At 36.9% G+C, this 24945-nt stretch overlaps 1 protein-coding gene across 1 annotated transcript in view; it reads left to right on the top strand.

Annotated features, from left to right (window-relative positions):
* The window catches only part of decr1 (2,4-dienoyl CoA reductase 1, mitochondrial), a 54368-nt gene that overhangs the window by 6714 nt on the left and 22709 nt on the right, over window positions 1–24945 (top strand). The window contains exons 2-3 of the mRNA XM_069921970.1: window positions 11392–11594; window positions 23543–23600. Coding sequence (XP_069778071.1) covers window positions 11392–11594; window positions 23543–23600 — 261 coding nt within the window. The remainder of the gene's footprint in view (window positions 1–11391; window positions 11595–23542; window positions 23601–24945) is intronic.

Here is a 24945-nt window from a genome sequence, read left to right as displayed (position 1 = left end):
CTTGATCAATAGGAATCAGCATCGGTAAAATTTGAGCTAATCTATTGGCTACAACCTTAGTGAGTTTATAATCAACATTTAACAATGAAATTGATTTATAAAATTATAATGAACAAGGGTATATCGAACATTAATAGTATTTGTCATACTATTTTTACAAATAGTTTGCCAATGATCTAATACTAAATTCCACCCCTAAATCCTTTTCCCATTTTAATCTTCACTTATGTAAATCTATCTTAAACATTTTTGTTGCATTAATTTATACATTTCAGATATAAATTCTTTCTTTCCAACTTCCCAAATTATCATTTCAAATTTTGATTCCTTTGGAAGCTCCAAATTACTCCCATAAAAATCATGTAGGAACAATTTAATTTGATAACAAAAAAGTGTATGGGTTGGTACTTGATATATTTCTTTCATTCTCTCAAACAAAAGATATTGACTTAATTAGTAACAATTATTCACTGTCTTAATATCTTTCTGAACCCAAATCTTAAGAAGTTGATTATTAATTGTAAAGGGAAAATGTTTATTCTGATACAAAGGTGTATATCTAGATATTTTACCTTGGGTAAAACTCCTGTTCGGCTCCGAATCATGGGTCCTCTACCGGCACCACCTACGGCTCCTAGAACGCTTCCACCAGCGTTGTCTCCGCTCCATCCTCAACATCCATTGGAGCGCTTACATCCCTAACGTCGAAGTACTCGAGATGGCAGAGGTCGACAGCATCGAGTCCACACTGCTGAAGATCCAGCTGCGCTGGATGGGTCACGTCTCCAGAATGGAGGACCATCGCCTTCCCAAGATCGTGTTATATGGCGAGCTCTCCACTGGCCACCATGACAGAGGTGCACCAAAGAAAAGGTACAAGGACTGCCTAAAGAAATCTCTTGGTGCCTGCCACATTGACCACCGCCAGTGGGCTGATATCGCCTCAAACCGTGCATCTTGGCGCCTCACAGTTTGGCGGGCAGCAACCTCCTTTGAAGAAAACCGCAGAGCCTACCTCACTGACAAAAGGCAAAGGAGGAAAAACCCAACACCCAACCCCAACCCACCAATTTTCCCCTGCAACCGCTGCAATCGTGTCTGCCTGTCCCGCATCGGACTTGTCAGCCACAAACGAGCCTGCAGCTGACGTGGACTTTTTACCCCCTCCATAAATCTTCGTCCGCGAAGCCAAGCCAAAGAAGAAAAAAAAAGAACCTTGGGTACCAATTTCCTTATTCACTTTCTTCCAAATTCCTATCAAATGAGACAATATTGGTGACTTATGTGAATATGACAACTTTTCATTCCATTTAAACACAAATTGATCCCTTCTATTTTCATTAATTAATTTTAACTTTATATCTGCCCATCTCAACAAATCATCAGAATCAAGCATTCTATTTATAAATTTTAATTGAGCAGATTTACAATAATTTTGATACTCTTACCATTTTATCTTTCCATAAAAATTTTCTCACAATTACATTAAAATCTTTAAAAACAAATTTAGGTACTTTAGATTGGAAAATATATTGAAGTCTTGGAAATGTATTCATTTTAATACAATTCACTCTTCCTATTACAGTTATCAGTAAATCCACCTAAGTAAATAACTTTTAATTTTAAAAAATGGTGAATAATTTAATGCATGTAAATGATTTATATGTCTATCTATTTTGATACCTAAATATTTAATTTGATTAGTCCATTTAAATCATACTACATCCTTACAAGAAGAATAATCTGCATCAGACAATTACATAAGTTCACTTTTCTCCCAATTAACTTTGTATCCAGATAATTCCCCATATTCCCTTAATCTATCCTGTAAAACTTTCAATTACTTTCTTAGTTCTGTTAAACAAATAAACATATCAGCAAATAAATTAATCTTAAATTCATCCAGACCCATTATAATACCCTTTATCTCACTATCTTGCCTTTTTAACTGTGCTAAAGGTTCTGTCACCAATGCAAATAATGCAGGTGACAAAGAACAACCTTACTTAGTTGATCTCTCTAATTTAAAAGATTCAGATAAAAGTCCATTTGTCACAACTCTAGCCATAGGCTGTTTATATATTGCCTTAATCCAACATAAATATTGGTCCAAATCAAAACTTTTCCAATACCTTAAATAAAAAACACCATTCAACTCTATCAAATGCTTTTTCAGCATCTAATGATAAGACCATTGGCAAGTTGGATTTCTCCCGTGAAACATTAATTAAACTGATTAACTTAATTGTATTATCCACAGAGTAACGATTTTTAATAAATCCCGCTTGATCAATAGGAATTAGCATCGGTAAAAATTGAGCTAATCTATTGGCTAGAACCTTAGTCAGAAGTTTATAACCAACATTTAACAATGAAATTGATCTATAGGATCCTGTATTCAAAGGATCTCTATCTTTCTTAAGTATAACTGTAATAACAGCTTGTGAAAAAAAATCTGATAAATATTGCATTTCTCTAGCTTGATCTAAGACTTCACTAAACAATGGTAATAATAACTTCTGAAACTTTTTATAAAATTCTGTAGTAAACACATCCTCTCCTGGAGATTTGGCATTGTTTTAAGAGCTAAAGATACTGCTAAGATCTATTGCCTTTTCTAATCCTGCTCTCATCCAATCATTTAAAATGGGTAGCTGCAATATACTTAAAAAATCTATCAACTTTATCTTGGTCCTGCTCAACTCCTGAAGTATACAATTTCTTATAAAATTTTATAAACTCCTCATTAATATCTTGAGGTTGAGATAAAATTTTCAATTTTTTTTCTAATAGCATTTAATGTTCGAGATGTTTGTTCAGATTTTAACTGCCACACTAATACTTTATGTGCCCTTTCTCCTAATTCATAATATTTCTGCCTAGATCTTTGTAATAAATGTTCAAATCTATGAGTTTGTAATATATTATATTTCAAAACTTTCTGTTTCCAACAAGCTCTTCCTGCTTCCACTGTTCAGTTCCTTTAGTGTCACACACACTAGCTAGCTGAGAGAGTTTGTTTCTCCTTTCTCTTTCTTTCTTCAACTTCCAACTGCCAGGAAGCCCATGTGACTCTCTCACTTGCAAAACCCCTACCTCTTCAGCAAACAACAGGCATTCTTCTCCTTCTGGTCAAGCAGTTTGCTTTAAGTAAACAAAACCCAGGAGTGACCTTTCTGTGAACTCTGTCAAAACCCTTGAAAAGAGCTTCCAACAGCCAGAGTGTCTCCAGTCCATTCATTTCATGACATCATTTCAATTAACACCTACTTGTGAAATGTGCTTAGCATTCTCCATTCTTTCTGCAATGTTATTGAATATGAATTCTTCAGTTTTTCAAATAATATATGTTTTAAAATGCATGTATGTATGTAACCCACTAATCTTACCAAAATTCTCCCAAATATTTATAATCCATTACAATACATTTTAAATGCCCTTTGATATGGATGAGGTGCTGGAGGATTGGAGAATGACTCGTGTAGTTCAGTTGTTTAAAAAAAGGCTCCAAAAATAACCCAGAAAATTATAGGCCGGTGAGCCTGACATCAGTAGTAGGTGAGTTAATGTAAGGTGTTATTTGGATATACAAGTATTTTGATAGACATAAACTGATTGGGGATAGTTAACATGGTTTTGTTCATGGTAGTTCATTTTTAACAAATTTTGTAGAGTTGTTTGAGGAGGTTACACGAAAGTTGATGAAGGAAAGGGTGTGGATGTTGTGTACATGGACTCTAGTAAGGGGTTTGACAAGATACCACATGGGAGGTTAGTCAAGAAGGTTCAGTCATCAGTATTCATGGTGAGGTAGTAAAATGGATTTGACATTGGCTTTACTGGAGAAGCCCAAAAGTGGTAGTGTTTGATTGCCTCTTGGACTGGAGTCCTATGGAGTGGTGTGCCTCAGGAATCAGTGCTGGATCCATTGTTGTTTGTCATCTATATCACTGATCTGGATGATAATGTGGTAAAGTGACTCAGAAAGTTTGGAGGTGTAGTGGACAGTGGAGAAGGCTTTCAAAGCTTGCAAAAGGTTCTGGACCAGCTGGAAAAATGGGCAGCAAAATATAATGCAGGCATATGTGAAGTGTTGCATTTTGGAAGGACAAATCAAAGTATGGTAGGGCACTGAGGAGTCGAGCAGAACAGAGGGATCACGATTATAAATACATACCTAATTCCCTGAAAGTGGCATGACAGGTAGATCAGGTATGAAGAGAGCTTTCAGCCCATTGGCCTTCATAAATCAAGGTATTGAATAGAGGAATTGAGATGTTATGGTAAAGTTGTATGAGACATTGGTGAGGCCAAATTTAGGGTATTTGGTGGAGTTTTGGTCACTTAACTACAGAAAAGATATCAATGAGATTGAAAGAGTGCAGAGAAGATTCACTAGTATGTTGCCAGAACTTGAGGAACTGACACAGGGAAAGGCTAAACAGGTTATGATTTTATTTCCTGGAGGGTAGAAGAAAGAGGGGAAATTTGATAGAGGTACACAAAATTATGAGGAGCATAGACAGAGTAAAGGCAAGTAGGCTTTTTTTCACTGAGGATAGGTGAGATACAAACCAGGGGACATGGGTTTAAGGTGAAAGGGGAGAAGTTTAGCAGGAATATTAAAGGAAACATTATAGCACAGAGTTGTGGGAGTATAGAACAACCTGCCAGCTGAAGTGGGTGAATGTGGGCTAAATTTTAACATTTAAGAAACATTTGGTCAAATAAGTAGATGGGAGGGTATGGAGGGAAATAGACTGGGTGCAGGTCAGTGGGATGAGGCAGAATTACAGATAGGCTGAGGCACCTGTTTCTGTTCTGTGGTTCTATGCTTCCAGAGAAAATCAAATGGTTACCTAGTCTGCATTTGGTCTTACTGATTTAGAGGAGGCCACATCAGCAACATTAATTGCATTAGACAGTGTTGGAAATGCATGTGAACCTTTGCCTCACCTGTAAGTGTTGTTTAGGTCCCTGATAATGGTGAGGGAAAAGTATTGCTTCTCTTGAGGTTGTAGAGCAAATGCTAAATGTCAAGGAGGATGGATGGAGAAAGGCGAGCAGGCCATAGAGTAAAGGAATGGAGCATTCCTGTAGAAAGCAGTGGGGAGGGAAATGTGGTTAGCAGTGGGGTTTTGAGGCAACTGGCAAAAATAACAAAGAATTATTTGTTGGATGCAGTGGTTAGTTGGAGGAAAGGTGTAGACAAGGTACTCTTTATCTGAAAAATACATCTGATTTTATCATTCTTTTGAAAGGTGGAACTCTGACAGTACAACATTCCTGAATATGGATGATCAATAAGGTTGTCAAACAATTGATAGGACAGACAACATGGGAGATGTAGTTATCTGTTACTGATTCGTCTCAAAAATAGGCTCCCCTATACAATAAACCACTGCAAATTCACCACTTCTTTTGACCCATTCATAAAGAATTGCTAGTCTGACCCAAGGCTGTCAGATTTCCATGCATCTACAATATAATCTCAGCCTTCTGGCATCCATGAGTAACTGGGGATAGGGGGATGTTTGGTGAGAATTGAGCATAATTGTTTCATAAAAACTTTACTGTGCAACATTCGCTGAATGCATGAACCTTTTAATAAATTGGCAAATTACATATCATCTTACACTATAATTCTATAATTTATGATTTAATTGTATTTAAAATCTGGCAAGAATAAATCAATGATTATACTAACGATCTTCAAAGAGGATTCTGGTGCTAATCAGCCTTTATCTATGCTGTTCTTCAGTATAAATTTTATACTTTATATGGCACTTTAACACACCATTCTGAGTTCAGTCAGAACTCTTTAAGATTTGCAGTTCGGAATTTAGTTTCATAAATCGTCAAAGAATCAATATTAAATTATTTCATAAAAAATTATATTTTTCACCTTTTTCTTTAACATATTTCCATGGAATAACATGCTTCTGCTTCATATCTTTGAGGGAAATATTCTTATCTGACAGAGCAGTTTGATGGAAGAAGCATGGTGTAATTTATGAAAACATTTGGAATCAACCACCACATGTTAACGTGAGGGACTACTATGGACTGGCTCTTGTTTGTAAATTGATGTAAGGACAACATGTGCAAAATTGCATTGGAACCCAGCATGCAAAATTTCTATTAAAAAGCATAATTCTCAGCCCTCTGTTCCCTTCCCATCACCTTTCAGTTCATCAGCTCATTTCTTTCTCCTACCTGACACCTGCAAGTCAGTAATCCTCCTCCTTCCACCTTCCCCCTGCCTCCCCTCCCTGTCTTGTATTTTGGCCATGTGTCTGATTTTAATTTCCTGTTGAAGGGTTCCTGCCTTTAATGTATGCTGCCTTTTGCTTTCTATGGATGCTGCATGATCTGCTGAGTTTCTCCAGTACTTTTGTGTAGTACATCAAATTCCAATTTATATTTTTTTAAAAATCAGTTTATGGGTTTACTTAATATTTTAAAATTTTTTGCCATTTCAAAAGAATTATGGGTGCATAGACAGCAGATAAACAAAATTTTACTGTACTTTATAAGCTTCCCCTGAAATGCATTCAAATTAAAATAAAGACTAACTGGTATTTTACAGGCACTACTTGGCTTTCACTGATTTGTTTTACTGATTATAAAGATACATTTGGGCTTTTTAAGAAAATATGAAGAATATCAACAGCTTCAACAGAATATGAGACCATTTATGATACACGATGTTTTATCATTAATGTTTGACTAGTTTTGAATTATCATTTGTTGAAATCATATCTTTGTTTAACACAGTTGCATATCTGATCTTCTTATGGGATCTGCTATAATTCAGAAAGTGGAGGAACTGAATAAATCAGAAGCCGTCCTTTAAGATATTTGGTCTGCACCCTTTCAGAGACCATGAAATAAAATTTTATGCATTGCATACCATCATCTAAAAAGGGACTAATTAGAACATTTCTTTAACTTTTTTTCTGCATACCTTATTCTGTGTACCTCAATAACCAAGATAAAATGCGTGACATTATACACATAAATATGTCTTTAAAAGAGATAGATTGTGAGGGTTTAGTGTAGGTCACTTCACAAACAGATACTTACACCACATCTCATTTAAAATGCAAGAGCTTTGCTGAAGTCAGACATTCAGGCTCCATGACTTTGCAGAGACAATGGATCTGCTTTGGAAAGAATTTCAAAAGTAGGTGCAAATGGAGAAGTCTGGGCTCAAATGCTGATAAAGATCTTTCAAGGATTGGGTTTGGAGCCTTGGGGAGAAGTTGGTTTTTACAAGCAGAGAGAGGAAAGCAAAAACAGGATTTCTCTTAGAGGGAGAGAAAAGTCAGTTCTGCAGTTGAGGCTGCCACACCACAAGCTGGCAGGCTTGTTGAAAATCCCATTTTGAAGACAGATTGTGAGTTCTGAGTTCAGCCTGGTCAAAATCCTTGTAGTCCTCACAAGAGGAAATGGCTGGCTAGTATTTCTCCTGAAATAAGGGAAACAAGAGGAACTCTATGGTGACCTGGAAGAAGAGGTTATAATTTGGAAAACCCGTGATAGGGTAAGTTTCTTCGGCAAGACACTGAAGTGACTGATTGGAGGAAATCAGTTTGTGTGTGTCCAATGGGCAACAAATATCTTGCTGAAACCAACAAGAACCTTCCTGAGAGGTAACTATTTACCTTTAAGCACTAGAGCCTAGTGAAAATTCATAACTGTTAAATTCTATGCACAATATAAGAACTGCCTGATACCGGTGAACTTGAAGAAGTGAGAAGTGATTGATTGGACTGTGAATCAAAGAACTTTCCTGAACATATGCATAATTACATGCACGTGTGCTGAGAATTGGAAGGTGGTTAATAGTAATAAGTTAAAGTTTGATCCGGTTTTTATGTTTAAAGATAATTAAAAGGAACTTTTGTTTAAGTAACCATTTACCTTAGTGAATTTCTATTGCTACTGGGTTTTGGGGTCCTCTGGGCTCCAAAAGTAATGTTATGCAATCAGTATATAATTCCTCACATTTATGCTCTTTATACAGCCCTTTCATTCCAGAACATTTGCTCCTTTTTCTCGGAATGCCTGCTGTGTAAAAAGCAACAAGACTGAATGGGGGGGGATGGGAAGGGGTCATTCCACACTTGGTACTTCTGGCATTCCGTGACAAACTCTAGTAAGGATGTGTATGTATACCATGATTTTTTAGTGTATTTATGGGTATGCATTTAAAACTTGGACAAAACATACAAGTAGGGCAACAGGAAAAATCTTTTTTAACAATAATACCACTGTCCCGCTCTCTTCTAGCTATCCGCTGTGTCCTGGTGCACCACTATTTTAACTTCAATAGAAATTGGAAATGATGGTAAAGGTTCCATTATTGTCACATAATACTACATTTAGAATGTAACATACATGAAATTCTTTAACTTTGTCTTCTGTAAGGAAGACAGAGTCGCTGCTTTGTCTAGTGCCCCTCATAATGTAAATGGCTTCCATTTTTTCAGGATTTCTTTTTGGTTACAGTAGGAAATCAGCATGAACTGCATTGAAATTACAGGCTGTGGAATATTTCAGATGAAATTTTCATTCCTGGAAATTTGATATTCACTATTATTGTATTCCTAAGTAAGAGCTGTAATTAGCCATTTGATTGCTTGAATACACTCTACTATTTGACTAATGTATCTTCATATGTGTACTCCATATGCCTGCACTAATCTGATATTTCTCATTTCTATATTGTTTATTTAACTAAAAACATTGACCATTAGAGCACAGAAATGGGCACCTTTGTTCCTTCTAATCTGTGCCGAACCATTTGTTTTGCCTAGTCCCACTGACCTGCACCTAGTCTAGAGCTTTCCATCCCTCTCCCATCCATGTACTTGACCATATTCTTCTTAAATGTTAACATTGAGCCTGCATTCACTACTTCAGGGGCAGTTCATTCCACACTCCCAACACTCTATGTATGAAGAAGTTCCCCTTATGTTTCCCTCCTAAACTTTTCCCCTTTTAACCTTAACCCATGTCCTCTGGTTTGTATCTCACCAATCCTCTGTTGAAAAAAGCCTATCTACATTTACTCTGTTTATCTCCCTTATAATTTTAAATACCTCTATCAAATCTCCTCTTCTATGTTTCAGGGAATAAAGTCCTAACCTGTCTAACCTTTCCCTGTGACTCAGTTCCCGAAGTCCGGGCAACATCTTAGTAAATCTTCTCTGCACTCTTCCTATCTTACTGATAGCTCTCCTGTAGTTAGGTGGCCAAATCGGCACACAATACTCCAAATTTGGCCTTACCATAACATCCAACTCCTATACTCAATATTTTGATTTACGAGGGCCCATATACCAAGAGCTCTCTTTATAACCCTATCCACCTGTGACACCACTTTCAGGGAATTATGTATCTGCATTCCCAGATTCCCTCTGTTCTACCACACTCCTCTGTGCATGTCCTTTCTTGGTTTGTCCTCCCAAAATGCAATACCTCACATGTTTGCATTAAATTCCATGTGTAATTTTTCAGCCCATTTTTCCAGCTGGTCCAGATCCATCTGCAAGCTTTGTTCACTTTTTTCACTGTCTATAACACCTACAATCTTAGAGTCATCTGTAAACTTGCTGATCCAATTTGCTACATTATCATCCAGATCATGATATAGTAATAGTCCCAGCACCAATCCCTGAGGCACACCACTAGTCATGGGTCTCCAGTCTGAGAAGCAATCATCCACCACTACTCTGACTTCTATTGTAAGTCCAATGTCAAATCCAGTTTACTGCCTCACCATGAATACCAAGCAACTGAACCTTCCTGACTAACCTCCCATGTGGGATCTTGTCAACAGCCTCAATAAAGTCCATGTAGTCAACATCCTCAGCTTTTCCTTCATCAGTTTTCCTGGTAATCTCCTTGAAAATTGGTTAAACATGACCTATAATTCACAAAGCCAAGTTGACTATCTCTAATCTGTTTTCGGAATAAGGTTCTGTTTGAATATCTGCACCAATGAACAGTCAGCGAATTCAAAACATTGTTAACCCCTGAGAAAATATTTCCCCATTTTGTGACTCTAATTCCTAAGCTACCCTGGCTGCAGTCTGAAACCTCCTTTTGCATTTAATATAACAATGTAAACTTCAAGTGAAACCTAGCTAAACTTCAAAAATGAGTTCGTTGTTTTGGGTTCAAAGGTAATTGTGTATTAATGTAGCCATGAATTAACATATAACTCCTACAAATTCTACTGCATTTTGTAATAATGTTGTAAGAGATGCAAAGATACCATGGTAGACAACAATGCAAAATTGAGGTCACAATTTGAATAGTCAGGATCTTATTAAATGGTAGCAGAGGTTTGAGGAGCAGAGCTTGCATGCTTGTGTCTTTTCCAGGTTAAATGGGCAAACCTGATACAAGCTCTTCTAAAGCCCAGAGATAATAATGGTTGTCCATAATTTTATCATGAGCTACACACCCATTCCAGATGTTAGTGTGGTAAACTTTCTCTGAACTGCATCTATCCTTTTCTAACTATGGAGCCATCCTTCCTTAAATACTACACATGGTACTCCAGAAATGATCTGCTACAGCAGTATATAACTGAAGTGAAACCTCCCTCCATTTGCATTCAAATCCCTGAGCTGTAAATAATCAAAATTAAATTGTTTGACACGAAGATCTTGCGACATGTCAAAGCATTTATTTCGGTGAAACTGTACAAAGTCATGTTTTCTCATGTTGTAATGCATTGGCCAATTCTTTGCTCACTCAGTCCCATTGTAACCTACAGTAGCTTCCTTGATGTCCTCCGCACTATTTAACTTCCTACCTCTGATTGTCTTCAGCAAAATTAGTAACAGTATCTTTGGTGCCTTCGTCAAAAGTATTTATATAAATTGTAAAGTTGAGACTTCGGCATTTGTACTTGTGGCATATCACTCATTACATATAGCCAAATGGAAAAAGACCTATTCATGATCACTCTCTATTTCCTGTCAGCCAGCTAATATTTGTCTCTGTCAGTATGTTACCTTGAACACTATAAAAGTGAGCTGGAAGTTGAGGTACAAAATGAGCTTCAAATATCATTTTTATTTTGAAACAAACCTGTCATCTTAACGCTTCACGGTTAGAATAGATTTTTACATTTATCAGTAATCAAAGTGTTGCCAGAAGATCATGTGATATAAGTTTTTAATTTTAAAAATGTAGGTGAAACATTACAAATGTTTTTACATAATACAATGGAACAATCTAAAATTATTGTTGAAAATGGCTACCTTCAATGAGCAAAACAGGTTATTGCAATGAAATGCTTAATTAGATTATAATAAGATAACATTCTCTTTAAGACAATAACTAGTTATTAGTATTGAATTTTGTCTCCAGCTTTTTAGCCATTTCACAAAGGCGATGTACCAAAGGAATAGCTCTGATCAAATTCTGATGCTTCCTCAAAAGCAAACGGTGATGTTGCCATCCGGAACATTTAAGGGTAAAATAGCCTTTATCACTGGTGGAGGTACTGGACTTGGGAAAGGAATGACAACTGCTCTATCAGCTCTGGGTGCTGAATGTGTTATTGCTAGTAGGTAAGTAAGATGCTAAAACAAAGCTTTTCTTGAGTGCTGTCTATTGTAATCACAGATATCTTTTTAATCAATAATTCACAATAAATAAAAATTAATTAAAACTTTGAGCAGTTTGTTGTAACACTGGAGCCAAAGCTCTTGAATCCTAAATGGTGTCCTTGGATGCTATGATAGCTAAAGGAGAAGGAGGAAAATTAAACTGTTTAATTTAGAGAGTTAGACAGATAGAGGCCATGTGATAGACATGAAGGAGTTTGCAGAGGACATGGAAATACTGTATTGAAATAAAGTAAGAATTTAAAATTAAAAACTTAACAAATAAAAACCTAATATGGGACTCCAAGAATAGGTGCAATAGAGAAGTAAAACTTGTTGAGGATTAAGAAATCTGGCTACAGAAATTCAGAGGAGCTAGTATTTATGAAGGGTAAAAGAAGGAAGCCAGATGGGTATAGCATTGAAGTAATCAGATCTGGAGGTGACAGGTTTTATTAGCAGTAGGTAGGATGTTGGTGATACCAGGAAGGGGACCAGAAGTGAATATAGCAAAGAATATTTTTGGATTTGGATGTTATGTCCCCTGGCTTTCATGCATGTTTCCACTGCTAGGTGAAACTATAACTAGGGGCCATAACCTCAAGATTCAGGGGAGTGGATTTAAGACAGATATGAGGTGGAACTACTTTTCCCAGTGAGTAGCGAATCTGTAGAATTCTCTGCCCAATGAAGCAGTGAAAGTTGCTTCATTGAATATATTAAAGACACAGTTAGATAGACTTTGACATCGTAGAGGAATTAAAGATTACGGGGAAAGGCAGAAGGTGGAGATGTCCATTGTCCGATGAGTCATGATCTTTCTAAGTGGCAGAGTAGGCTCAACAGACTTGAGGCCTACTCTTATTTCTTATATTCTTAGGTGAATGAAACCTGTGGACAGCCTGATTTAATCTGAGATGCTTTGATTCATTTTAACTTTGGTCTTAACTATATTCATCTGATGGAAAATGGACAGTATTGGATATCAGATAAACAAGTGTACATATGGAATAAAAATACCAAAAACAGTCAGAAAGCTACACATTTGTGGAGAGAGAAACAGCATTAACAGTTCAGGTCAATGGGACCGTTTATCGATGAATTTTTGACCGAAAGGCTACAGTCAAGGTTCAATGTTCATTTTATTGTCACATAAAAATATATATAATATACTTCAACTTTTGTCTGACATTAGGCAATAAAGAGTCACCAAGAGCTAGCCCAGCACCCCTAACAATATTAGAATGAGAAGGAAAAGAGTCTCTTTAGAGTATCCATGGATTTGCCTCCAGCGGTCCCAAAATCTCTGCAGCTACACAAAATCCAGTTCAAACCATTGACAACCCGAGCTCCAAGTCCAAAACTTTTATACAATCAGGAAGCCTTTAGCGCCCGAGGCTCCTTTGGTAGCTCTTCTTGCCCTCAGCCACCTCTTGAATTCCAATAGTCACTCTGGATTGGATGTAAAATCTTCAATTCCATCACGCTGGAATTGCATCCTGATCTTGCACATCCCAAGGCCGTATGCTCCGCCCGCTACCATTCACGCTAGTGACTCACAACTGCATTGCCAGAATTCAATCGTTAAATTTAAGGATAATACAACAGTAGTTGCCTCATCGTCAACAATGATGTTGGCTTATAAAGAGGAGGTTAGGAGGTTTGTAAAGTAGTGCTTGACCAACAACCTGAATCTCAATGTGGACAAGACAAAAGAGATGATTATGGACTTTGGAAAGGTGAAAGTTGACCACTCTCCATTGCACATAAATGTTTCCGTCATGGAGAAAGTGGACTGCACAAAGTTCCTTGGTGTGCATATAAAGGATGATCTATCCTGGGCCCACAACACCACCTCCTTTGGAAGTCGCAGCAGCATCTGCATTTCGTAAGGAGGTTGAGGACAGCAAGGCTACTGGCCCCCATCTTGATAACATTTTACAGGAGCAGAATTGAGAGTGTCCTGGCTGGTTGCATCATTGTGTGGTATGGTAGCTTCAAAGTATTGTACTGGAAGTCTAAATGACTGAAAAGGTCACTGGGGGTCTCCCTTTCCTCTACTGACAAGAACTTACTGAGAGTGTTGCTTAAATAGGGCTTAGAGAATTGTGGAGAATCCTTTCCATCCAGTACACAGAATTTTGACCTCCTGCCATCAAGAAGGTACACAAAAATGGAAAAAAACACATGCTGAAGAAGCTCAGCAGGACAAACAGAGCCTTTACGTAGCAAAGGCAAAGATACAAAACCAACGTTTTGGGCTTGACAAGCCTGTGTGTGTTTTTTCACTTAACCACTGTAAACAGAATCTTGTGTTTTACACAAACATGAAAATGAGGACCAAATATATGATTATTATGTATTGTGGTCTATAAAAATCCTGTTTCATCTGGTGATTTATGTCCACCCAGATGATAAAAAATTTGAAATTCATCATAACTGCTGATTTTTAAAAAATTATAATTTCTAAATGAAAAGGCGTCAATCTGAAGAATTAGCTGTTTTTTTTCCCTTTATAAATGTTGCCTGAAATGTTAGGCATTTACATTATTCTCGGTTTTTATCTATCATTTCTGTCATTTGCCAGTTTTTTTTTCACCTCTCAATTTTAATTTTCTGTTTTGTACTTCTGATCCAATTCACTAAAATTCCATCAAACCTAATCTGGTGCTGGATGGTCAAACCATTTTAAGACAGATATAGTAATGATAATTAGAGTTATAATCATTGAACTCTAGAAAGTGAACATTGAACACTACAGCACAGTACAGGCCCTTCGCCTCTCAATGTTATGCTGACCAATATATTTCTTTAAAAATTATTAAACCTTCCCTACCTCATAACTCTCTATTTTTCTTCTATCTATGTGCCTGTCTAAGAGTCTCTTAAATGCCTCCACCACTATCCCTTATGACTCCCATAAACATCAATCTCTTCACTTTGTACATGTGTCCTCTGGTGTTTGTTATGCCAGCCCTGGGAAAAAAGTGCTGGCTCTCCACCCTATCTATGCCTCTCATAATCTTGTAGGTACCTATTAAGTCTTCTCTCATCCTTCTACACTCCAAAACAAAAAGTACCAGCTCTGCTCACCTTACCTCATAAGACTTGTATTCCAATCCAGGTAACATCCTGGTAAATCTCCTCTCCACCCTCTCCACATCCTTCCTGTAATGAGGTGACCAGAACTAAATACAATACAGGTAATCCCTGAGTTACGAGGGATTGTGTTCCGGCACTCCCATCATAAGCGGAAAAAATTATAACTCGATAAAGAATTCCACACCTACCATTTTTATAATTGTTGAATACATCATGTTGAATGTGGAAAAGCGAGACTGTGAGCATGGTTGAGTCAGCCTCATGAGAGAGTGTGCTGTTTGCTACTCTTACACAATGCTGCCATCGCCCAGAATCGTGCAAGAATAGCATGCAGCATATAGCAAGCATGGGGACACATCAGACTTGAAATTGAAAGTATGAATTCGAGCCATTGTAACTTGGAAAATTCATAAGTCAGACGTTTGTAAATCGGGGACCATCCGTACACTAAGTGTGGTCTCACTGGAGATTTGTAGAGTTACAATATGACATCTTGACTCTTAAACTCAATCCCCTTATTCACGAAGCCCACATCCTCCTTAACTGTCCTATCAACCTGCAAGGCGACCTTAAGAGATGGATGAATTTGGACCCCAAGGACCTTCTGATCATCCAAACTCTGAAGTAACCGATCATTAACCCTATGCTCAGCCTTCTTGTTTGTCATTTTAGAATGCATCACCTCACACTTATCCGGATTGAACACCATTTAACACTTTTCTGCCCAACTCTGCATCCTGTATATATCCTTTTATAACCTTCTTCCACATCTGCAACTCCTCCAACCTGCATATCATCCTTCTGCCTCTTCACCTAGGTCATTTTCGTCTATTTCTTTTGTTAACTCCTCAAAAAACTCAAATAGGCTTGTGAGGCAAGTCCTTTCCTTCATAATGCTAATCTGACTATCCTTAAGTAGCTGTACATCACCAAATGTTCATGATTCCAATCCTTAAGAATCCTCTCCATGGATTGCACACCGCAAAAGTAAGCCTCAGGGTTCCTTAAGAATTCCCAGGATTCCCCCATGACCTTTTTCAAACAAAGGGACCACATTTGCCATTCTCCAATCCTCTGGCACCTCACCTGTGGCCAAAGAGGACTCAAAGATCATAGTCATTGCCCCAGCTATATCTACCTTCCTTTCCTACAGCAACCTGGGGTATATCGCATCCAACCCCGGGGACTTATCAATAATGTTTTTAAGAAGATCCAACAGTTAATTTGTTCTTAATCTCAATGTCATCAGCACACAAGCCTGGTTTATTCTAACTTCACCTTGATCAAGACCTGTTCCTGATGAAGGAGAGTGAAACTGAGAAAAGCATCCAGCCCAGATGTAGCTGGCTGAGTATTAAATATCTGTGCTGACCAACTCACCAAGATATTCATGGATATCATTAATAACTCATTTTAGAAGGGTGTGGTACCCACCTGTTTCAAACCGACTTCAATCTCTGACTCCTAAAAATTAAAATATTAGATTTTATTTGATAGTTTTGGTAAATTTTTATAAATAATATCCAGATGTTCTCTTTGTCTCCCTTTTTTTCCCTTTTGTATTGGGCTGTTGGGGGAAAGGGATAGGATGGAAGGAAAGAAAAATTCAAAATCACAATTAATTTTTAATATCTTTGAACAAGAAATGTATGTACAAGTTTTTTTTTTTTTTTTTTTTTTTTTTTTTTTAAATTTTTTATTTTTCACACCATAAATCACAATAGCCATGATATACACTTTTTCTTTTCCACACATTTACAGTGACTTTTTCTCCCTCCCCCCTCCCTCCTCCCAAGCCACCCCCCCATCCCTCCCCCCTCTCATCCATTTTAGTTATACAATCTAGGTTGCATTAATTCAGTTAGACAATGTTGTCATTCAACAAAAATACACCAGAAATTCTACTGAGTCCATTTTTTTCTTCTCTTCTCCTTCCATCAACTTAGGTAATGTTTGTTCCCGGTAGGTTTTCGCTATTGTATTTAATGTAAGGCTCCCATACTTGTTCGAATATTTCGATATTATTTCTTAAACTATATGTTATTTTTTCTAATGGAATACATTTATTCATTTCTATATACCATTGTTGTATTTTCAAATTATCTTCCAATTTCCAGGTTGACATAATACATTTTTTTGCTACAGCTAGGGCTATCTTAACAAATCTTTTTTGTGCATCCTCCAAGTCAATTCCAAATTCTTTATTTTTTATGTTACTTAGGAGAAAGATCTCTGGATTCTTTGGTATATTGTTTTCTGTTATTTTATTTAATATCTGATTGAGATCATCCCAAAATTTTTCTACTCTCTCACATGTCCAGATTGCATGAATTGTTGTTCCCCTTTCTTTTTTACATCGAAAACATCTATCAGATACTGTTGGGTCCCATTTATTTAACTTTTGCGGTGTAATGTATAGTCTGTGTAACCAATTATATTGTATCATACGCAGCCTCGTATTTATTGTATTTCTCATCGTTCCAGAGCATAACTTCTCCCATGTTTCCTTTTTTATCTTTATATTTAAATCTTGTTCCCATTTTTGTTTAGTTTTACCATTTGTTTCCTCATTTTCCTTTTCTTGCAGTTTAATATACATATTTTTTATAAATCTTTTGATTAACATTGTATCTGTAATCACATATTCAAGGTTACTTCCCTCTGGTAAACTCAAGTTGCTTCCTAATTTATCTTTCAAGTAGGATCTCAGTTGGTAATATGCCAGCGCTGTATCTCCCGTTATATTGTACTTATCTCTCATTTGTTCAAAGGATAAGAATCTACTTCCTGAAAAACAATTTTCTATTCTTTTAATCCCTTTTTTTTCCCATTTTCTAAAGGCAAGGTTGTCTATTGTAAAAGGGAGTAGCTTATTTTGCGTCAATATTAGTTTTGGTATTTGGTAATTTATTTTATTTCTTTCTACATGTATCTTCTTCCATATATTGAGGAGATGGTGTAATACTGGAGAAGTTCTATGTTGTACCAATTTTTCATCCCATTTATATAATATGTGTTCAGGTATCTTTTCCCCTATTTTATCTAATTCTAGTCTCGTCCAGTCTGGTTTTTCCCTTGTTTGATAAAAATCTGATAGGTACCTTAATTGTGCGGCTCTATAATAATTTTTGAAGTTTGGCAATTGTAAGCCTCCTTGTTTATACCATTCTGTTAATTTGTCTAGTGCTATCCTCGGTTTCCCCCCTCTCCATAAAAATCTCCTTATTATTTTCTTTAACTCTTTGAAGAATTTTTCTGTCAGTTGTATTGGCAATGCCTGAAATAAGTATAGTATCCTTGGAAAAATGTTCATTTTAATACAGTTTATCCTTCCTATCAGTGTTAGTGGTAGCTCTTTCCAATGCTCTAAATCATCCTGTAGTTTTTTCATTAGTGGATTGTAATTGAGTTTATATAATTGGCCTAGATTTTTGTTTATTTGCACACCTAGGTATCTTATTGCCTGCGTTTGCCATCTGAATGGGGATTCCTCCTTAAATTTTGAGAAATCCGCGTTATTCATAGGCATTGCTTCACTTTTATTTACGTTTATCTTGTATCCCGACACTTCTCCATATTCCTTCAATTTCTTATATAGTTCTTTTATTGATAGTTCTGGTTCTGTTAAGTACACTATCACATCATCCGCAAACAGACTGATTTTATATTCCCTGTCTTTTATTTTTATTCCTTTTATATTATTATCTCTTCTTATCGATTCTGCTAGTGGTTCTATAGCTAGCGCAAACAATAATGGTGATAGTGGGCATCCCTGCCGCGTTGACCTGCTTAAGTTAAATTGCTTTGATACATGTCCATTTACTGTCACTTTCGCTAACGGTCCCTTATATAATGCTTTAATCCAATTAATATACTTCTCCGGTAAACTGAATTTTTGCAATACTTTGAACAAGTAATTCCATTCTACTCTGTCGAAGGCCTTCTCTGCGTCTAAAGCAACTGCTACTGCCGGTGCTTTATTTCCTTCTACTGCATGAATTAAGTTAATAAATTTACAAATATTGTCTGTTGTGCGTCTTTTTTTGATAAATCCAGTTTGGTCTAAATTTACCATTTTCGGTACCTGTTCTGCTAATCTGTTCGCTAATAGTTTAGCTATTATCTTATAATCTGTGTTTAGCAAAGATATTGGTCTATATGACGCTGGTGAGAGTGGATCTTTCCCTTGTTTTAGTATCACTGTAATTATTGCTGTTTTACATGAATCTGGTAAGTTTTGTGTCTCATCAATCTGGTTGATTACATCCAGGAGGGGCGGTATTATTAGGTCTTTAAATGTTTTGTAGAATTCTATTGGGAGTCCATCCTCTCCTGGTGTCTTATTATTTGGTAAATTTTTTATTATCTCTTGTATTTCTACTGTTCCAAATGGTTCTGTTAATTTATTTTGTTCCTCTATTTGTAGTTTTGGTAGTTCAATTTTAGTCAAAAATTCATCTATTTTCCCTTCTTTCCCTTCGTTTTCGGTTCGGTATAATTGTTCATAGAATTCTCTGAAGTTTTCCTTAATTTCTTTTGGATTATATGTAATTTGTTTGTCTTTTTTCCTTGTTGCCAATACCGTTTTCTTAGTTTGCTCTGTCTTAAGCTGCCATGCTAGGATTTTGTGTGTTTTTTCCCCTAGTTCATAATATTTCTGTTTTGTCTTCATTATATTCTTCTCCACCTTATATGTTTGTAATGTTTCATATTTTATTTTTTTATCCGCCAATTCTCTTCTTTTGGTTGTATCTTCCTTTATTGCTAATTTTTTTTCTATGTTTATTATTTCCCTTTCCAACTGCTCTGTTTCCTGATTATAGTCCTTCTTCATCTTGGTTGCATAACTTATTATTTGCCCTCTAATGAATGCTTTCATTGCGTCCCATAGTATAAACTTATCTTCCACTGATTCCGTATTTACTTCAAAGTACATTTTTAATTGTTTTTCAATAAATTCTCTAAAATCCTGTCTTTTAAGTAGCATGGGGTTTAATCTCCATCTATACATTCTTGGAGGGATGTCTTCTAGCTCTATTGCCAATAACAGGGGTGAGTGGTCCGATAATAGTCTAGCTTTATATTCCGTTTTCCTAACTCTCCCTTGTATGTGGGCTGATAACAGGAATAGGTCTATCCTTGAGTATGTTTTATGTCTAGTCGAGTAGTATGAGTATTCCTTTTCTTTTGGGTTTTGTTTCCTCCATATGTCCACAAGTTTCATTTCTTGCATTGATTTAATTATAAATTTGGTTACTTTGTTCTTCCTGTTAATTTTTTTCCCCGTTTTATCCATATTTGGATCCAAATTCAGATTGAAATCCCCTCCTATTAGTATGTTCCCTTGCGTATTAGCTACCTTCAAAAAGATATCTTGCATAAACTTTTGATCTTCTTCGTTAGGTGAATATATATTAAGTAGATTCCAAAGCTCTGAATATATCTGACATTTTATCATAACATATCTCCCTGCTGGATCTATTATTTCCTCTTCTATTTTAAATGGCACATTTTTGCTAATTAATATAGCCACTCCTCTTGCTTTTGAATTATACGATGCTGCTGTTACATGTCCTACCCAATCTCTCTTTAATTTCTTGTGCTCCAATTCAGTTAAATGTGTTTCTTGGACAAATGCTATATCTATTTTTTCCTTTTTCAGTAAATTTAGTAGTTTCTTCCTTTTAATTTGGTTATGTATTCCATTAATATTTAGAGTCATATAGTTCAGCGTAGCCATTTTATATTTTGTTTATCTTCTCTTTCCGTTTTTCCATCATTACCTTTCCTCCTTTTCCATTTCTGTTTTCTTATTTTCAACTCTTTACCAGACAACATTCCTACAACATCCAACATTTTCCTTATTCTCCTATTTCTATCTTCTTTATCCCCAATCTCCCCTTCCCCTCCTGAGTTGCCCTTTATCCCTTGTCGGACAACCACATCTCCCCTCTCCATTTGGATTTGCGAATCCACTCGCAAGCGTCAACTGATTTTGCAGTGACCGCTCTTTTCCCCCCACCCAGCCCCCCCCAGAAAAGATTTCGTTTTTTATATGTCACAAAGGTCACTCTTTTAGTTCCCTCCTTATTCTCTCTATTCCATTACCTTCCCTTATTAATTCTTGTCTATACTTTCTATGTTTTCCTCTAATTACAGATACTTTCACATATGCCCGTTGTCTCTATTCACTCTTATACCTCTTTACCCGCATACATATCAATCGTGGTCATTTTTACCCTCCTTACCCGTCTTCATCCCTCAGTCTATTTTTGTCTTTACCCACATACATATCAATCGTGATAATTTTTGCTCTCATTACCCGTCTTCATCCCTCAGTCTATTTTTGTAATTGTTCTGCAAATTTTCGTGCTTCTTCTGGATCCGAGAATAGTCTGTTTTGTTGTCCTGGAATAAATATTTTCAATACCGCAGGATGCTTCAGTGTAAATTTATATCCTTTCTTCCATAAAATCGCTTTTGCTGCATTGAACTCTTTTCTCTTCTTTAGGAGTTCAAAGCTTATATCTGGATAAATGAAGATTTTTTGCCCTTTATACTCCAGTGGTTTGTTGCCCTCTCTTACTTTTTCCATTGTCTTCTCCAGCACCTTTTCTCTTGTAGTATATCTTAGGAATTTTACTACAATAGATCTTGGTTTTTGTTGTGGTTGTGGTTTAGGGGCCAATGCTCTATGTGCCCTTTCTATTTCCATTTCTTGCTGTAGTTCTGGACATCCTAGGGCCTTAGGGATCCATTCTTTTATAAACTCCCTCATATTCTTGCCTTCTACATCTTCCTTAAGGCCCACTATCTTTATGTTATTTCTTCTGTTATAATTTTCCATTATATCTATTTTTTGGGCTAGTAATTCTTGTGTCTCTTTAGTTTTTTTATTAGATTCCTCCAATTTCTTTTTTAAGTCTTCTACCTCCATTTCTGCTGCTATTGCCCGTTCTTCCATCTTGTCCATTTTTTTCCCCATTTCTGTTAAGGTCATATCCATTTTATTTATTTTCTTTTCTGTGTTGTTTATTCTTCTTCTTAAATCATTGAATTCCTGTGTTTGCCATTCTTTAAATGACTCCATGTATCCTCTAACAAGAGCAAGTACCTCCTTTACCTTGCCTATCTTTTCTTCTTCTATTTCCCTGTACTCTTCCTCTTCCTCTTCTTCTTCCTCTAGGTTGACCATCTGTTGTTTCTTTGCTGCCCTTTCCTCCTCTTCTTTCTTGTTTCCATTGTCTTCTGTGGTGTCTTCTTGCTGCAGGTGTTCTGCAGCTGTCGTTGCCGGCTGTGGAGATCGACTCCCCAGCTGGTCCCCCCTCCCGTCGGTGTGTTTTTTTGTATGCGCATCGCGCATGCGCGAGGAGTCGCGCATGCGCGGTTGCGCACTTTTACTCGGCTCTGTGAGCCATTGTTGTAGTTCTCTTTCTACCGACCTGAGGTAGTGGGGTCTTCTCTCCGCAGCGGGCCTCTTCGGACAGGTAAGGCCTTCACCTTTTTCCTCCGTTGTCTTCTCTTCCTCTCTTCTTTCCGTTGATTTTGATTTTTCTCCTTTTGTCTCCATCTTCTTTCCACCTTTATATTCACTTTTCTTTAACTTGTATTTCTGTGCCTTTGTATTTTCTCTCGTTTTTCCCGACTTTTCTGGAGAGGGCTGGAGTTCACCGTCCGGCCACTACTCCATCACGTGACTCCCAGCAAATGTATGTACAAGTTTTAATGCATATGTGAAATTAAATACAATTTTCAAAAGAAAACAGGCGTCCATCATATTGGTCCCCATGAAGGGTCTAGTCATTAAGGCAGGTTAGTATCAACCAGTAGTCCTTACATCAACACTGAAGAAATGTTTTGAAAGGCTGCCAATGAAGCATAGCAGTTCCTGTCTCATCGGTGGCATGGATACATTCCTGTTCGCCTATCATAGGGACAGGTGTATGGTAGATGCCATCTCACTGGCTCTGCACAAAGCACTGTGACAACTGGTCTGCGAACATCAGGATGCTCTTTATTCACTACAGTTCGGGATTTAACATCAATAGCCCCTCAAAACTGATCAGCAAACTACGACCTGAGAGTTAATTGGTAAGAACTTCTTCACAGTCTCCATCAGTACCAGAGCACACACAGCTGTTTTCTTAGCCCCCTGCTCTACTCACTTTAAACCTACGACTGTGGCCCAGTACAAAAATAACACCATTTACAAATTTGCCGACAATACCAGGGTAGTGGGTTGTATAAAGGAAGGGGATGAGTCAGCATGCAGGATAAAGATTGAAAGCTTACCCTCAGCTTCTTTTTGCCGAAGCCTCATGAATCAAAGTCCCTCTCCTACCCTGAGCCACTCACACACCATTTCTCTTAAGCTACCCCTCTTTTTATTGGCTTTTGCTAATTTAAAAGAGCACCTACCTTTCCCAGAGCCTTTTAAAGCCTTCTGAACCCACCTTGCCTTTTAAAGATACTGCGAATCAATTTAATCTCCTGACACTCACTAGTCACCGAGTCCTGCCTCTGCCGTGCTCCTTGTATTTTAAAGGTCGTGCAAAGTTCAACTCCAAACATTCATCAGTCACCGAGTCCATATGTGAAAATGGTGAGATATCCAGATATCCAACAAGAATGGAGAAGGTGACAATATTTTCTGGCATCAACAAAAGTGACAGAAATTAGGCAATGATTGTTGAATTGAAAGTTGGAAAATACATTATCATGCCATTAAAGAACATTGGCTTACAAATAGTGGAAATGTTCTTTTTTTTTCAAAATAATTAAAAATAATTTTCTTTAAAAATGTCTTCCAGAAAACTTGATGTTTTAAAGCAGACAGCAGAAGAAATCTCATTGCAAACTGGAAACAAGGTAATTAGTTTTGGCTTATATTTACATTTAAAATTCATTAACATTCATCTGTATTTTTCTTTTAAAAAATTGCATGAGTTTTTTTTGTAGCTACTTTTAAAGTTTTACCTGCTGATATTAGTGCAATACCAATTTAACTTTAAATTTGAGTACATCATTTACATGAGCAATATGAACAAATGCAATCATAGTTTTCAAGTTCTGGATCTTTCAATTTTATAAACAACAGAAAAGAAAAATCTTAGTAAGCTTTGCAAATAACATATTCTCAGTTCAGATATTTTAAACTTAGCAGTTATTGCATGAGGAGTTGACATTCTCAACGGTACAGTAAGTATAATGCACTAAAACTTTGATAATCCATCTCCAGCAATTTGGAAACACCAGTGGTTTAAAATCTACTTCACCAGGCAATATTTGTTGCAATAATTTCATGCTCATCTGGGCCCTGGTTCCCATGCTCCCTTTCCACTCAATGAGGTCCAGTTCCTGTTCTCTCTTTCCATTCACTGGGACTCAGGTTTCCTTATCTTACATAAATTTAGACTGCCAGGCAGGCCATTAGCAACTTATTACATAGACAAATAAGCCTGATGTCCTGGTCAATTCTGCTATGAAGCCATTTTGATTTGCTTATCACTGACATTCTCTTGATATTCTCTCTTCGCCACATCCCTTCCCCCAACTCTGACTGAAAGCTAACTTTCAACTCTCTCTTTCCAGACAGAGCACGGTAACAGGCCCTTCTGGCCCATGAACCTGTGCACCAAAATAACCTACAAACCCTGTATGTTTCTGGAGGGTAGGAATCCAGAGCATACTGAGCAAATGCTTGCAAACCTATGCAGGTCATGGGGAGAAGGTATAAGCTCCTTACAGACAATAGGCAACATTCGTGAAAAGAGAAACAGTTTTTCCAGTATGTTCTGTTATTGCAATATTATGTAACATCTTTAATTGAAAGTCAATTAGAATATTAATTAAAATAACGTTCAATTGTCAAGAGCATCTGCTACTCTGTCACCACCAGATTTCAGATTTATTTTCAGAGTGTATACATAATATTACATACAACCCTGAGATTATTTTTCTGTGAATGAGGCAGAAATACCACTTATTTGTGTGGGGGAAAAAAAACTGTACATGGTGTACACATGTAAATGTGTAAAGAAATGTAAACAAACTGCAATACAGAAAGGGGGATAAAACAATAAAGTGCAACAGTAAGGGTCCTTAAACAATTAAATTTATAGTTGAGTCTGATGATGGAGGGGTAGCAGTTGTACTTGAACATGGTGGTAGCAGTGAGAACAGAACGTGCTGGATTATTGTAAAAACACCATGC

This window comes from Narcine bancroftii, chromosome 2 (assembly GCF_036971445.1).
Source record: "Narcine bancroftii isolate sNarBan1 chromosome 2, sNarBan1.hap1, whole genome shotgun sequence".
NCBI classification, from domain to species: Eukaryota; Metazoa; Chordata; class Chondrichthyes; order Torpediniformes; family Narcinidae; genus Narcine; species Narcine bancroftii.
Note: the sequence above shows the minus strand (reverse complement) of the source record. Positions and strands in the feature narration are given on the sequence as shown.